This window comes from Oncorhynchus mykiss, chromosome 16, assembly GCF_057628025.1.
Source record: "Oncorhynchus mykiss isolate SJ-2025 chromosome 16, ASM5762802v1, whole genome shotgun sequence".
Taxonomy (NCBI): domain Eukaryota; kingdom Metazoa; phylum Chordata; class Actinopteri; order Salmoniformes; family Salmonidae; genus Oncorhynchus; species Oncorhynchus mykiss.
Window position 1 is genome coordinate 48,191,255 of NC_143037.1, and position 16,426 is coordinate 48,207,680.

At 43.3% G+C, this 16,426-nt stretch overlaps 1 protein-coding gene across 1 annotated transcript; it reads right to left on the bottom strand.

Annotated features, from left to right (window-relative positions):
- Positions 1-4,924: 4,924 nt before the first annotated feature.
- Positions 4,925-16,211, bottom strand: csrnp2 (cysteine and serine rich nuclear protein 2). The gene is made up of 5 exons (XM_021566115.3): positions 15,472-16,211; positions 13,467-13,639; positions 11,523-11,785; positions 11,118-11,414; positions 4,925-8,622 (listed from the first exon to the last, which is right to left on the bottom strand). The coding sequence occupies exons 2-5, from the start codon at positions 13,624-13,626 to the stop codon at positions 7,648-7,650; spliced, it is 1,695 nt and encodes a 564-aa protein (XP_021421790.3). The 5' UTR covers positions 13,627-13,639; positions 15,472-16,211; the 3' UTR covers positions 4,925-7,647.
- Positions 16,212-16,426: the final 215 nt, after the last annotated feature.

A 16,426-nucleotide genomic window follows, 5' to 3' on the forward strand; every position in this document is an offset into this window, starting at 1 on the left:
AATGGGGATGTAATGCTTTAGTTCTCAGGCTGAGAACTAAAGCACCTGCTGATAGTCACGCAGCCTCAAGGCCGAGATAGTAGAGTGAGAAACCACAGTCTAGACACGTTTTTCTCATCTTAGATACTTTGTATCTAATCCAATGCAACAATGTCAAGGAATGATTGACAGTAGGTTGTCCACACCAACTAAGTACTGTATAAAGAGTGTTGTCTCCTGTTTCGCCACACATATATTTTCTATAGACTACTGAGGTACTCTGTATGTGAATCTCTGTCTGCAATTTCATGTTATTACTAAAGAGTTTTATACCAAGGTTCCTGTGTATGTGTCATCTATCTGGAAGACTAATTGTTGAAGGAAACGTACATCACCCCATGCAAAGGACCACCCAACAGGATCCATGCCAAATCTTTTCAGTCTCCTGAAGGGGAATAGGCTTGGTCGTGCTCTCTTCACGACTGTCTTGGTGTGTTTGGACCATGATAGTTTGTTGGTGATGTGGACACCAAGGAACTTGAAGCTCTGAACCTGCTCCACTACAGCCCCGTTGATGAGAATGGGGGCGTGCTTGGTCCTCCTTTCCCTGTAGTCCACAATAATCTATTTTGTCTTGATCACGTTGAGGGAGAGGTTGTTGTCCTGGCACCACAGGACCAAGTCTCCGACCTCCTCCCTATAGGCTGTCTCATCGTTGTCAGTGATCAGGCCTACCACTGTTGTGTCGTCGGCAAACTTAATGATGGTGTTGGACTCGTACCTGGCCATGCTTTCATGGGTGAACAGGGAGTACAGGAGGGGATTGAGCACACACACCTGAGGGGCCCCAGTGTTGAGGATCAGTGTGGCAGATGTGTTGTTACCTACCCTTACCACCTGGGGGCGGCCATCAGGAAGTCCAGGATCCAGTTGCAGAGGGAGGTGTTTGTCCTTGGGTCCTCAGCTTAGTGATGAGCTTTGATGGCACTATGGTGTTGAACGCTGAGCTGTAGTCAATGAATAGCATTCACATGTAGGTGTTCCTTTTGTCCAGGTGGGAGTGCGGTGTGAAGTGCAATAGAGATTGCATCATCTGTGGATCTGTTGGGGTGGTATGCAAATTGGAGTGGGACTAGGGTTTCTGGGATAATGGTGTTGATGTGAACCATGACCAGCCTTTCAAAGCACTTCATGGCTACAGACATGAGTGCTACGGGTCGGTAGTCATCTAGGCAGGTCACCTTTGAATTCTTGGGCACAGGGACTATGGTGGTCTGCTTGAGACATGTTGGTATTACAGACCCGGACAGGGAGAGGTTGAAAATGTCAGTGAAGACACTTGCCAGTTGGTCAACGCATGCTGACACGTCCTGGTAATCCATCTGGCACCGAGGCCTGGTGAATGTTGACTTGTTTATAGGTCTTACACATATCGGCTACGGAGAGCGTGATCACACAGTCGTCCGGAACAGATCTCATGCATGCTTCAGTGTTGCTTACCTCGAAGCGAGCATAGAAGTAATTTAGCTCGTCTGGTAGGCTCGTGTCACTGGGCAGCTCGCAGCTGTGCTTCCCTTTGTAGTCTGTAATAGCTTGCACGCCGTGCCACATCCAACAAGCATTGGAGCCGGTGTAGTACGAGTCCCACTCCTTGAAAGTGACAGCTCTACCCTTTAGCTCAGTGTGGATGTTGCCTGTAATCTATGGCTTCTGGTTGGGGTATGTACGTACGGTCACTGTGGAGACTACGTCATTGATGCACTTATTGATGAAGCCAGTGACTGATGTGGTGAAATCCTCAATGCCGTTGGAAGAATCCCAGAACATATTTCAGTCTTGCTAGCAAAACAGTCCTGTAGCTTATCATCTGTGTCATCTGACAACTTCTTTATTGACCAAGTCACTGGTACTTCCTGCTTTAGTTTTTCTTGTAAGCAGGAATCAGGAGGATACAACTATGGTCAGATTTGCCAAATGGAGGGCAAGGGAGAGTTTTGTATGTGTCTCTGTGTGTGGAGTAAAGATGGTCTAGAGTTTTTTTCCCCTCTGGTTGCACATTTAACATGCTGGTAGAAATTAGGAAAAAATGATTTAAATTTCCCTGCATTAAAGTCCCCGGCCACTAGGAGCACCACCTCTGGATGTGCGTTTTCCTGTTTGCGTATGTACTTATACAGCTCATTGAGTGCGGACTTAGTGCCAGCATCGGTTTTTGGTGGTAAATAGACAGCCACGAAAAATATATATGAAAGCTCTCTTGGTAAATAGTGTGGTCTACAGCTTATTATGAGATACTCTACCTCAGGATAGCAAAACCTTGAGACTTCCTTAATATAACATTTTGTGTGCCAGCTGCTGTTAACAAACATACACAGACTGCTACCCCTTGTCTTACCGGAGGCAGCTGTTCTATCTTGCCGATGCAGTGTAAAACCCGCCAGCTGTATTTTATCCATGTAGCCCTTCAGCCACGACTCTGAAACATAGGATATTGCAGTTTTTAATGTCCTGTCGGTAGGATATTCATAATCATAGCTCGTCTACTTTGTTATCCAATGATTGTACGTTGGCTAATAGGACTGATGGTAGAGTCAGATTACCCACTCACCGTCGGATCCTTACAATGCACCCCGACCTACGTCTCCGATACCTCCGTCTCCTTCTCCTGTGAATGACGATGATGTTGGCCTTGTCGGGTGCCTGAAGTAAATCCTTCTCATCTGACTCTTTAAAGAAAAAATCTTTGTCCAGTACGAGGTGAGTAATCGCTGTCCTGATATCCAGAATCTCTTTTTGGTCAGAGATTGTGGCAGAAACGTTATGTACAAAATAAGTTATAAATAACTTGTTTTAATAATAATAATAAAAATATTACAAAACATGCTTCCTGTTTGCAATAAAGCACTACTGTACAATTGCAAAAAATGTGGCATGTGCAAATATTGTACAATCCAGGTGTGCAAAGTTATTAGAAACGTACCTAGAAAGACTCTCTGTTGTAATCGCTGCCGAAGGTGATTCTAACAAGTATTGAATCAGGGATGTGAATACTGTACTTATGTAAATGAGATATTTCTGTATTTAATTTTCAAGAATGTTTTCACTTTGTTATTATGGGGTATTGTGTATAGATGGGTGAGATTTTGAATTCAGGCTGTAACTAAATGTGGAATTAAGTCAAGGGGTATGAATACTTTCTGAAGGCACTGTAAAAAAAAAAATGTAAAAGGCTGCCAGTAAGTTACTGTAAAAAAAAAAGTACAGTACGTTACTGTAAATTCCAGAAAAACTTTGGTTTAACAGTACATTACTGACTGTGATCAAACCTTCCTGACCACCTTTGAAGGTAGTCAGGCACTCATTGTGTCTGGATATCAATCAATTGTAAACAGATCTGGATGGTCAAACCATTTAAATCAATATACCAGCCTCTAAAATCATTGACAAGTTGCACCATTGATTTATGGCATCAGTAATTGTCTTTAAAATAAATAAATATTATTTTAATTTGCATACAGAGAGGCGCCAGCTAATCTGGTCACAGTGTGTACACAGTGGATGGATAAGACACATTTTAATAGAATGTGTAGACGCAACAACCCTTGATCAGAGAGTGATTGGATCACAAAACTCACATGTTAGCGGATAGTGTAAACAAGGCTGTGTGCATCCTGATCCTGGACCTCAAAGCAAGCTGAGAACGCCAATGTCTGTTATTTGCCTGCATTGGCAGCAAGCGTCAACTGACAGGAAGTCACTTCTACCCAGCGGCACTCATGGGAAATAGAAGAGAGACATTGTGTGACTTTTCCCAGCAAGCAGCTTCCTGCCATTGAAGCGAAAGGGGAAAATATGAGTTTCCCAAGCTAAAGCATTTAGCCTAAGCATTTAGCATTACTGACGGGTAGAACTTCTGTTGCATTGTTCTTAGAAATGTGTATTTCTTGTCCAGGGATAGAAATAAGAAGAGTTGAAGTTGACATAGTTAATTGCCTTTTGAGTTTATTAATGAATGGCTAGCAGCAGGAGAACACGACACAGAGTGGGTGTGTTATCAGCCAGGGCTTTGGTCTGATGGTAGCTGAGTGTTCTTCTCCCAGTGTGTGTCTAATGTGTAAGTAAACTATAGGGATCACTCTGAGGCCCAGCTGCAGTAGACTGTCAATATGCCTTGTCTTTTTGGTACTCCATCAAATTGCGCTGGAGACCTTCGGAAGAGACATGGCTTCACAGCACATTCTTCTGATAAACAGAGAAATGTCGGGATTTCGAAAATCTGCTGCCAGTGCAGATTTATCTCTGGGTCCAAAGGAAGATAAGGGTAAGAGGAGAGACTTAGTCAAAACAAAAGGTTGTGTTCAACCCAAAATATAGACAGCCTTTTGACATGGGCAATAAGGGGTAGTCCACACTGCAGAGCAACACTTTAAAACTGAATCAATGCTGCACTCTAGTGGTCATATAATTTAACACGGTAACCCATGATTAGAGTTTTACAAGTGGTAGAACTCTCTTCTCACATAGGGGTCAGTTTAGTGCTGAAATGGCATAGAGTAGACCTACTCCTTTTTTGAAAGAATTGATTGTACTTAACTTTATCCAAATTCAGCTGTGTCCCTTTGGCACTGGGGAGATCATCAAGAGATGAAACTCACTTTTTCCAAAAGTATCATCTACATTTCAGTTTATATGCGGCAGTGACTCTTAACTCGCCAATCTGGTGCTGGCCAGCCCCTGCAGAAAGTCTTCACCCTGGAACTTGTCCAGGTTACAGATTGAAGTCTCTAGTGACCGTTCCGTTCGAATGGCTTCTGAAGCTGTTGACGACATTCTGTCCTTGTTACAGCTCATGTATGCCACCTGGGAGAGACAAGGAGTCAGCAATATAACACACAACAAATAGTCAAGGGGAAAAAAGTAGGACATCATAGAATCAAAACCAGAGTTTGTGTTTTATTTATTTTAATGTATCTTTTCATTTACATATTTTTTTGTTGTATAAAACATTTTTGTCCACTTTAGGCAACAGTTAGCATAAGAGTAATTATCACAGCTTTGAGATGAAGTCCAACCAAAACCTCAGTCCATCTTTTCAGTCATACACACACACACACACACCTCTGCGCTTACACACAGACACATACAAACATAATAATCACATAGTGGGTTGGAGCTCATTTAGTGCAGTGGTCCCAAACCTAAATCTACTCATAGGGAAGCCAAAGACGAGGACTCAACAATAGGCAGCTTTTTAGTTTCACTCACCAATTACTTAGAAGCTGGAACTGTGTCAAGGTAAGCAATGGTGTCAAATACATCTATTTGATTGAGAAGATCACCACAAGTCTTCAGAATGAATTAGAGCTGGAGACTCCTATTGAATCTTCTAGAAACGGGTGCATGATGACAGCAATGAGTCAGGTTCGAAACCACTGCTTTGGTGCAACTCTTAAGCATTATCATATTGCTAACACAACAAATGAAGGCAAAAAGACATATCAGAAACCTCATGCACAGCATCTCATCCTGTGTTAGTTAGGCCCATAATACAGTACATGATACACTGGGCAAGATGGCAGCAAGCTTTAAAATAGATCAGTCAAGCGAGGATGAAGACTGTGGTGCATGATGGGTCGGCACACTCACATACATAGGCCAGTAAGAACAGACACAGCACAAAAAATACATTTAAAAGACCAAAATATGTTATAGGATTGCATTTACATATACTGACAACCTATACAATATGTCATTCAAAGCAAGTATCATAATTTGCAGACAGTGTGCTACAGCCATTGCATCCCTGTGTCCAGAGGGCTTAATGTAACGCTTCCCTTCGCCACAGAAATGGTTGGTTTCAATGCCATTTCTGTGGATTTCTGATCAAACTTTCGATCAGAAATGTCCGTGATTCAAAGTCCGTCAAGATACATGTAGTCCTTGAAATGATACATTTCTCGTAACCTCAGAAAAAGTTACACATGTTTTAACCTATCACAGCACCTTTTAGGAAATATGACTAATTGTATGCACGCCCCCCCCCCCCCCCCCCCAACAATCTCAAACACACACAAAGACAATCAAACAACGTGCACACACATCCATACACACTCAACAAAAACTAATGCAATTAAAGTTTTGTCATATCCTCTTTACATAATTTAGCAACATCACATCATTATTCTGTAGTTCTGTATTGCTACTTCAAACAGCTTTAGGCTTTCCGTTTCTTTTAAGTCCTCAAATTATATATATATTTCTTAAATGATGCCGTAATGACTTAAAATAGCTGTGTTTCACAGAGCATCCCCCTGTAGACTCGTGACGTGAAGACTTGACGGACAAAGCAGGTCTATTTTGTCCCGTCAGCATTACATGGTCCACTTCCCATGGACTCTGACCACCTGTACGATCATCTGACGTGCTAAGTAAAAAACAAAGACCGCTTCCTTTCATTCATTGATTAAACAGAGACCACAGAGACCTCCGTTGTTGCTCAATATCCACAGCATCCCAATTTTCACAAAGACACGTTGTTAAAAATAAGTGTCATAACATCAGAAGAGTGTAATGGTCACTATTATAGGGTAAACTTGCCTTTTAATAAATAAACTGTGTTTGCATGAGAGGTCTAAGGTAGGTAGACCCGGAGAGACGCTATTTAGAAAGAGGAACTGGTGCAAACCTTCTGATCTTTACAAATGTTTCACCATTTTGCCTCAATGCAGCGAGGGGCACATACCACCCAGTTCCTAGACAGACCACAACATGAAGATCAAACAAGCAGCTCTTTCAGCTCTGCCTTTCCCATTTCAAACACTTATACAGTACACCAAAAACAAGTATTTCCAGGATTGTTTGTTAGGTCTATTCTCAGTCGGGAAGGGGGGGGGGGGGTAGATACTGCCAGTGGCCCTAATTTGGCTTCCAAGCTTACAACTAAACAGCTGGAAAAAGTGTACCAGACCAGTGTGACATTTACAATGCTAGCCAATTAGTCAAACTTTTTCAACACAACTGGTGTTTATTGTATCACTCAGTATACAACAGAGCACATGTTCTTCCTGACCCCACCTTCTTGTTTTAATCAAGCCACTGGAATCCTATGAATTATTCTGAAATGCTCCCTTGACCAACGTCTCCAAGAGCAAATGTTAACACTCACACCACCACACCGTCTCTTAGTGGTGCCGTGAACTAAAAACAACACTACTTAGTTCTCAGTTACTGAGTTACAGTCCTTTCTTTCGTTAATGCCAACCAGGTAGCGTCCCAAATGGCACCGTATTCCCTACATAGTGCACTACTTTTGACCAGAGTCCTATGGGCCCTGGACAAAAGTAGTGCACTATATAGGGATTAGCGTGCCATTTGGGACAGGTCCCATGATCTCCAGCCCCGTTAGAACGAGAGCATTTCATTGACTTACAACTGAACTGACAGTACTACTGCAGGGGAAAGATCTGGGTGTGCTTTCAGGATGATTTTCCCTCCTTCACTTTATTTTAATGGTCAAGCTCATTTCTTCCAAATAGATTTTTCTAGTAATGACGGTTACTAATATGAATTCTAACCTGTAACATCATAGTCATTGTCTATCCATGTAGTGTAGGCTTTATTCAGCTCAAAATGAAGCTATTGTGCAAAACATTGACAGAGGTGCTAGTACTAAACCTCAGGGGGCAGTGGTGGGTACAACTCTCCTTCTGTGGCCAGGCAAGCCTCCTCCTGACACTGCCCTTCTAAGGAGCTTTGCTGGGGGCTGAATGGTAACTCCTTAGCACCCACGCCATTCTCTGAGCACAGAGCCACCGGGGGCGAAAACTCGCCCTCACCCTGCCCGCAGGTATTACCTCCATGCTCATCCCTCCCTTGCTGCTCTCCTCCCCCTGGTTCTCGCTCTACACACGCCTCCTCCTGCCCAGGCAGAGACTTGTGAAACGTCTCGTTCTCCATGGGACCTATCTGGTAGTAGAGCAGGGAGGAGGCCGGGTCTTTCAGGCCACCACAGGGGTTGTCCCCCTCCCCATCTCCCTCCTGGTTCTCTGTGATGCAGAGCAGGGTAGCCCCAGTGGGGAACGGGCCCTGGAGGAGGGAGATAGGGACCCCCTCCACCCCAACCCCTGTGTCCCCAGGCATCTCCCCCTGCAGGGACCCAGGCAGAAGGCACAAAGCCTGCTCCCCCAGGCCCCCTGCTCCCCCCCTGCCCCGCTGTGCCTCCTCCTCCTCCTCTTCCTCCCTCATCCTCTCCTGCTCCTCTGCACTTTGCAGGTGGAGCACAGCGGTCTCGTTCTCACGCTCGAGGCAGGCCTGGTCAGTCAGGAGGTCCTGAGCCTCTAGGACCATCTGGACCTCTCTCTCCTCTGTCTCTAACTCAGAGTCCAGGCCATTGGCCCCTGTGGACAGGTCAGGGTCTGGGGAGGGAGGCCTGGTGGAGGAAGGGGAGGCGAGCAGGTCAGACTCTGCATACTGTTCCCCCCCGACCCCTGCCTTCTGCCCCAGCAGCCTCCTCTTCTCCAGGTCCAGCTTCATGATGGTGTGCATGTAGTGTGTTCGCACGCGGAGAGGGTTGAACTCGATGCGGCCTGCTGAGTTCCCACAGCCTTCACGAGAGCAGCCACAGGGAAAAGACATCCTGTCCACCTGGAAAGAGAACAACATTTGAGAGAATATATACAGTCATAAAATATCAGGCAAAGACAGTTTGTCTGTAGGACATTGATTTGCTGTTCATCTTTATACTAATTCTGCCAAATGTACTAGGGCCGGGACGATACCAGTATCGCAATACTCATTAGTATTGGGGCAAGGAAACATGAAGCGGATGTAACCTCTTTAGGAAAACAGCCCTAATGTTGGAAATATCCAAAGTGGTTTCCAAGCTATAGCACACAATATTTTACATACAGCAGATTTTTAAAGGGCCAAAGATTTTGGTCTTCTTCGTGTTTTCATTTTTGCATTGGTAAAAATATTGTGATACTGGTATCATCACAGCCCTAATATGTACTGAGTGCTGAACAGATACAGTACCTCTCAACTCCATAGCCTTCTGTTATAAACTCCTTATCACGCACAAACACAAACACACAAACACACACAAATGGACAATGACCCTGCTGGGGCAGACTCCCACATAAAACCCACACACATTCTCATGCACACACACACGCATACTGACACAACACAAACACACACACATACATATTACACACACACACACACACACACACACACACACACACACACTTTTATACTCATCATTTGCTGCTGCTACTCTGTTCTTTATTTTACTCTTGTTATTATCTATCCTGATGCCTAGTCACTTTACCCTGCCTTCATGTACATATCTACCTCAAATACCTTATTATTATCTATCCTGATGACTAGTCACTTCATGTACAGTTGAAGTCGGAAGTTTACATAGACTCATGTAGAAGTCATCAAAACTCGTTTTTCAACCACTCCACACATTTCCTGTTAACAAACTAGAGTTTTGGCAAGTCGGTTAGGACATATACTTTTTTTTCTCCAACAATTGTTTCCAGACAAATTATTTAACTTATAATTCACTGCATCACAATTCCAGTTGGTCAGAAGTTTACAAACACTAAGTTGACTGTGCCTTTAAACAACTTGGAAAATTCAAGAAAATTATGTCATGGCTTTAGAAGCTTCTGATAGGCTAATTGACATAATTTGAGTCAATTGGAGGTGTACCTGTGGATGTATGTCAAGGTCTACCTTCAAACTCAGTGCCTCTTTGCTTGACATCATGGCAAAATCAAAATAAATCAGCCGAGACCTCATGAATAAAATTGTAGACCTCCACAAGTCTGGTTCATCCTTGGGAGCAATTTCCAAATGCCCGAAGGTACCACATTCATCTGTACAAACAATAGTATGCAAGTATAAACACCACGGGATCACGCAGCCATCATCCCGCTCAGGAAGTGGACACGTTCTGTCTCCTAGAGATGAACGTACTTTGGTGCGAAAAGTGCAAATCAATCCCAGAACAACAACAAAGGACCCTGTGAAGATGCTGGAGGAAACAGGTACAAAAGTATCTATATCCACAGTAAAACGAGTCCTATATCGACATAACCTGAAAGGTTAAGGAAAAAAGCCACTGCTCCAAAACCGCAATAAAAAAAGACAGACTACGGTTTGCAACTGCACCTGGGGACAAAGATCTTACTTTTTGGACAAATGTTCTCTGGTCTGATGAAACAAAAATAGAACTGTTTGGCCATAATTACCATTGTTATGTTAGGAGGAAAAAGGGGGAGGCTTGCAAGCCGAAGAACACCATCCCAACCGTGAAGCACGGGGGTGGCAGCATCATTTTGTGGGGGTGCTTTGCTGCAGGAGGGACTGGTGCACTTCACAAAATAGATGGCATCACGAGGAGGGAAAATTATGTGGATATATTGAAGCAACATCTCAAGACATCAGTCAGGAAGTTAAAGCTCGGTCGCAAATGGATCTTCCAAATGGACAATGACCACAAGCATACTTCCAAAGTTGTGGCAAAATGGCTTAAGGACAACAAAGTTAAGGTATTGGAGTGGCCATCACAAAGCCCTGACCTCAATCCCATAGAGAATTTGTGGGCAGAACCGAAAAAGCGTGTGAGAGCAAAGAGGCCTACAAACCTGACTCAGTTACACCAGCTCTGTCAGGAGGAATGGGCCAAAAATCACCCAACTTATTGTGGGAAGCTTGTGGAACGCTACCCGAAACGTTTGACCCAAGTTAAACAATTGAAAGGCAGTGCTACCGAATACTAATAAAGGTGAAGTGTAAACGTGTGATGTGATGACAGAAATAAAAGCTGAAAAAAATCATTCTCTCTACTACTATTCTGACATTTCACATTCTTAAAATAAAGTGGTGATCTTAACTGACCTAAGACAGGGAAGTTTTCCTATGATTAAATGTCAGGAATTGTGAAAAACTGAGTTAAATTGTATTTGGCTAAGGTGTATGTAAACTTCCGACTTCATTTGTATATAGTTCCATATGTATATAGTTCCATATTTTATTTGTATTCCTCATGTGTTACTGTTTTATTTATTAAACTCTGCATCGTTGGGAAGGACTTGTAAGCAAGTATTTCATTTGACTTAACACACCTGGCACTTGATGCCAGCCTGGCTGCAGCCACAGTGACGGGGGTCACAGTAGAAACGGCAGTCACAGCCACACTCCTCCCTGGACAGCCTGATGGTCCGTAGCTCAGCCTTCTCCCGGGCATCTATACGGGCGATACCGGAGGCCCTGAGCATTGCCCGACGCCGCTTTGTGGGAAGCGGCTGCAGGAAGAAGCAGTCGTCCACCTCCACACCCTCTACATCCAAGTCGTCGTCTGACACGTCCTCCAGGGTCAGCAGGTCAGCCTGGGCACACTGCACCGTACCGTTACGCGTCAGCTAGAGAGGGGGTGGAAGTTATGCATATATGTATTTAAACCTCGGGAGGTCCTGAAATTAAAACCATACACTTTCAGGTCTCTCAGAACGACCAATGCTTGACCTCACCTTTATCTTGCGAGCGTTGAGCTTCTCCTGGCGGAGGTGTTGGCGCAGGGCGTGGCGGTGACTGGTCTCCTGCTCGCGGACGAACTCTCCCAGTGTGTATCGGCGGATGGAGCAGTGGTGGCGTGCCATGCCTAGGGAGCTGCCTCCCTGGCTGGGCACGCTGGTAAAGCCCTGCCGCCTGGGGAAGTAGTACACCGTCACCACATCGAACCGCACCCGCTTCCGGCCTGGAGAGGGCTTGTGCCGTCTTAGGATGGAGGTTGCTGGAGAGGGCGGAGGGAGGTGGAGAAAAGAGGGGTAAGAATGGGTGAACAGTTTCCATAGACTGGTTATTACCACAGATAGTATAAGGGTTATTACAGAGTAACAATCCATCATACACTTTAATGCCAAGCCTATTTTTAGACAGACTTGAAATGATCCTTTTACTTCACGAACGATCTGCCTAGAGTAGTCATGCATCAGTCTAATTGGTAAGAAACTTAGCCGACAAGTAATGCTGGTTGTACCGTACACACTTAAAAATAAGGGTGCAAGTTTAAGGGTGCAAGTTGGAACCAAATAAGGTTCTTGAGAGTGATCTGAAGAACCAAAATGGTACGGTTCTTTGAAGAACCATACAAAAATCCCAAACCAGAAATGTTTTGGCCCTCCAGCACAAGAATTGAAAAGCCCTGCCGTGAGGTTTTAAGCCTTATTTGCATATTTCCCAGGGTTCCTGTCGAGATAATTTTAGAGTTACCAGTACCACCCATGACCATGCTTGCTAGTGACAGAGACATGGTTATTGCATTCATTCATTTTCAGTCCTGAGGCCTTCACCAATTGAGATCAAATGGGATCTAAGTGTGTTGGCATAATTTTTTTACGACAATACAATACATATTTCAGAAGGTTTTCTTTTGAGGGCCTAGTTATAAGCTAATATAGTGACCTGAAACTTGTAGTTTACAGGCCACATCAGGCCTGCACGTCACATTATGCTGGCTTTCAAAGTGATGTGTAATTCCTATTGGAATCCAGCCAGAGTGGGGATATCCAACATTTGGAATTTTAATTCATACGCAACCTGCATTCAGAACCACTGCCATGGTTGGGAAGACTAATGCTGCATTTAGACGAGGGAGGCAAAAACTGTCAAACAAGTCAGCATATCAGGACAAGCAATACTGTACGGCAAAAGCAAGCCAGCACGACTGCATGTGTTGCTATGGTGATTTCAGTAAACAAACAGTGCAAATCAACATTCCGTAGACGGCAAAGGTGAAATAGTTTAACTCTGGCGGAAAGTCCCGTCTACCTTGGCCGCTGATGTCATTCACCGCCAGCCTCAACAGCATTTTACCGTTGTGATCTCATTGAAAACAATGACATCCGGCTTGCCGTCTAGCGTCTACCTCGTACCATCTAAACACAGCATAAGATACAATATGAGACTACCTTCAACATCTAAACTGGAACAACCATTTCAATAACGGTAGCAATAAGTCCAAGTAACAGATTGGAATAGTTTAGAAAATGTATGTTATTTATATTTGAGTAGCATAAGCTTAATTAATCAATTAACCATAAACAATTCAAAAAAAAAAAACTTGCATTAGAGCATGCTGAGAAATATGATACTGAAGTGTGTGGTTTTGGTTCAACTCTGGTTATTAACACCAACACTGGAGTTATTTTACACCACCAAGTGTTAATTTAACTCTTGACTCAACACTAGAAATGTTGCAATTAAATATCAACACTAGTTAACAATGGACAAGTTGCTGTGTGCTATGGAAAGGGACACATCTGCAGGCTTCCAAATACTTCAAGAACCATTTAGAATTCTGAAGGTTCTTGAATAACTCAAAGGTTCTTTATCGGGCAAGAGTTCTCCAAGGAACCTGAAGAGCTGAGGAAGAACTATTTGAGAACCATTTTTCAGTGTAGCATAGCCCTTACGTGTGAGTGCAGTGCTGGAGGGGGGGTTGAGGCTATCACAGCTGTCAGCACTGTCACTGCTGGATATTTCATCGTCAGAGTCCTTTGGTGTAGAGTAGGGAGAGCCACTGTCCACCTCCTCAAATCTTCGCTTGAGGCTGAGAGACGAAACTGCCTCCATGGAAACTTGATGTCTGAAGGTGGAGAAACAGACAAATGATGTTCAGAGACAGACAGATAGATGGTAGGCGGCCCTCACAGACAGAGATAGAGTATCAGCCTTGCACATATGCGTAGGTACACAATTGGAATGAATGAATGAATACAATATTGAAGGCCATGGAGGCATATCTAGACATTTTACACCAAAATGAACTTTCATCAGGCCAAGGCATGAGAATAAGACACAGCAGACGTAGTAATGACACATTTATCCTATGGGCCCATCTGAATAACAAAATAGTATATTATTCAACTGTAACTGTTTATAAACATCTATGAATTAAATCCAATCTGGATCAATTCCCGATACCACACCGAGGTGACATCAGCTTTTTGCTATAGCCTCACTCTCCTTTCATCTGTATTCCTAACCCATCACTCCCTCTCTTTCTGTCTCGCATGAAAATCCTGCTCCAAAATCATCGAGTCTGGGAAACGTCACCATGGCAACTAGGAAAGCAGCCAGGGGTTTATATGAATGGCTTAGAAAAAAAAACTGTTCTGTAGATAGATAGCCTTATGTCCCTTTAGCTTTTCCTTTAAAAACAAAGCACAGGACCCTTCAATAGCACGGAATTTGGATGCCAGAGACAGGTCACTCCGGCAACACCAGAGGGTCAAATAAGGGCCATGCTGAGACTTTTGAATAGACTCCCTCTCTATACCCCCGTGTAGGCCTACTGTAAGCCATATGTGTGCCCCTTCATGGTTTCAATGATCTTCACATCCACATAAATAGCCTCCCCAGCCCTCTGCACCTCTCTGATTCAGAGGGGTTGGGTTAAATGCAGAAGACACATTTCAGTTAAAAGCACTCAGTTGTACAATTGACTAGGTATCTCCCTTTCCATCCCATGAAGTGAAACCAACCCTCAGAATTCAAATGTGATCGTATAGCCCTATGGAAAATGAGGGACTGCAACTTATTGCTTCTCTGTTGAAGTTTCACTAGAATATAGCCTATTGATTATTACTTTAGAGATTGCATTGCAAGTAAATGTGTCTCCATTGTTTTCTTTTACAGAGGAAAAGTATAATGCACGTTATGTATGATCCTTATTACAGAATGACCTTTCAGGGGGCAGCAACAATCCCCTACACAAAACATAGTGGAGTTATCGCAGAAAGTCCCTAAATGTCACAATGTCGACTGATATGATTACAAGTATGCAGGTTCATCATGTGATACTGTCCACAACCAAGAGGCCCAGACAGCCAAAATCAGTTAATGATTAGACTATTACATACAAAGGATAATGTATCAGGCCTTGGTTCTCATTATGCGAGCTGGTAGGCTTTGTAGAATACAAAATCTGTTACATTTCTATATTCTCCAGCAAAGCATTAGACATTACAAATGGCTATCAGAAGAACTCAATGAAACACATTCCATGACGATGACCTAATTTAGTTGAAACAAATTAGAGAAGCCAGTATCCTATACTACGTTATTAGAATTGCAATACTTTACATAGGCTAGACTCAATAGTATACATTTACAATAAAGGAGGACAATACTGTATGACAATCAGAGGAGCTCCGACAGTCCTAAAACTACGCACAGTGTAGGATATTTGCTGATAATAAACCGTTCAACGACCGAGTGCCTCAAACGGCCGCAAACGACAACAAACTAGATTTCGTGAAAGGACGATCGAATGACTGGGTGCAGTAGGAAATAATGTAAATCTAACTGCCAGACACAGGAGCCTCGACTGGTCCCGTCTCTCCAGCATACCATGTCACCCCTTGGCAATGGCAAACTGCCATGTAAAACGTTAATAAACCCCCAAGTGCCCCTTACCTTCGGCAGAAAAGGACCCTCTTCTCCCGATCAAAACGCTGAACGTTCCTTTTATTCACCGAGGATTGATCTTGGATCTTGAAACGCCCTATTTAGATTTTTCCCCAGACAGTTTTAGCTTCTCTCTAGTTGTAGGCTAAAGCTTTCTACAGTAAAACGAATAGTTACTTTATTCAGTAGGAATACTTATTTATGTGATAGTCAGCCTAGTAATGCAGAAATAGTGTAACGAACTAACTGACTACATAAAGGACATTTATTTTATGGTCGCTTCCAGGAGTGCATTTAACTTTGACGTAGCAATCCTAAAGCCGGGGCAGGCGGTGGGAAAGAAGGACGTCAAACAGTTTGGTTGAAATTTATTAGGCTACTGACATTATCCGTTTTGTTTAAGATGTTACAATTTGAGATAACTGCTGGATGACTTATCTTCCTGGTTTGAGCCTTTCAATGCTTGCATTGGAAGAGCAATCCGCTGACATCTGTTTCGTTTATCCTTTCTTTGGAATGGTGGTTTCAATCGGATCGATGCAGTTTTTCTTCAAGTATAATGACCGTTAAGTTCTTCGCCTTGTTTGGTACAGTAATGTCAAAATGTTACGGAATTTTTGCCAGATTGACGTCCTCCTTTTCCTCGCCTCTGCCCCGGTTTGTTACAAAGTAACAATAGAGTAAGGAATGCTACAGTGTAACCGTATACTCATTGTGACATCACAAACGTACTATGCGCCACGTATGCTGGGAACTGTAGTCATAATAAGCTCTTTGTCCATTCTCTGCGATCATTCATTCCAGAATTCCAATTTTGTAATAAGCAATACACAATATCACGAATGACTTGATTTTTAAATCATAGTTTGAAATATATGCCTTATACTTCACACCTTCCTCTCACGGTTCCCTCATATCAAAAAGGCAAAATTGCCATAGCAAACTATTTTATCAAATGTAGAAA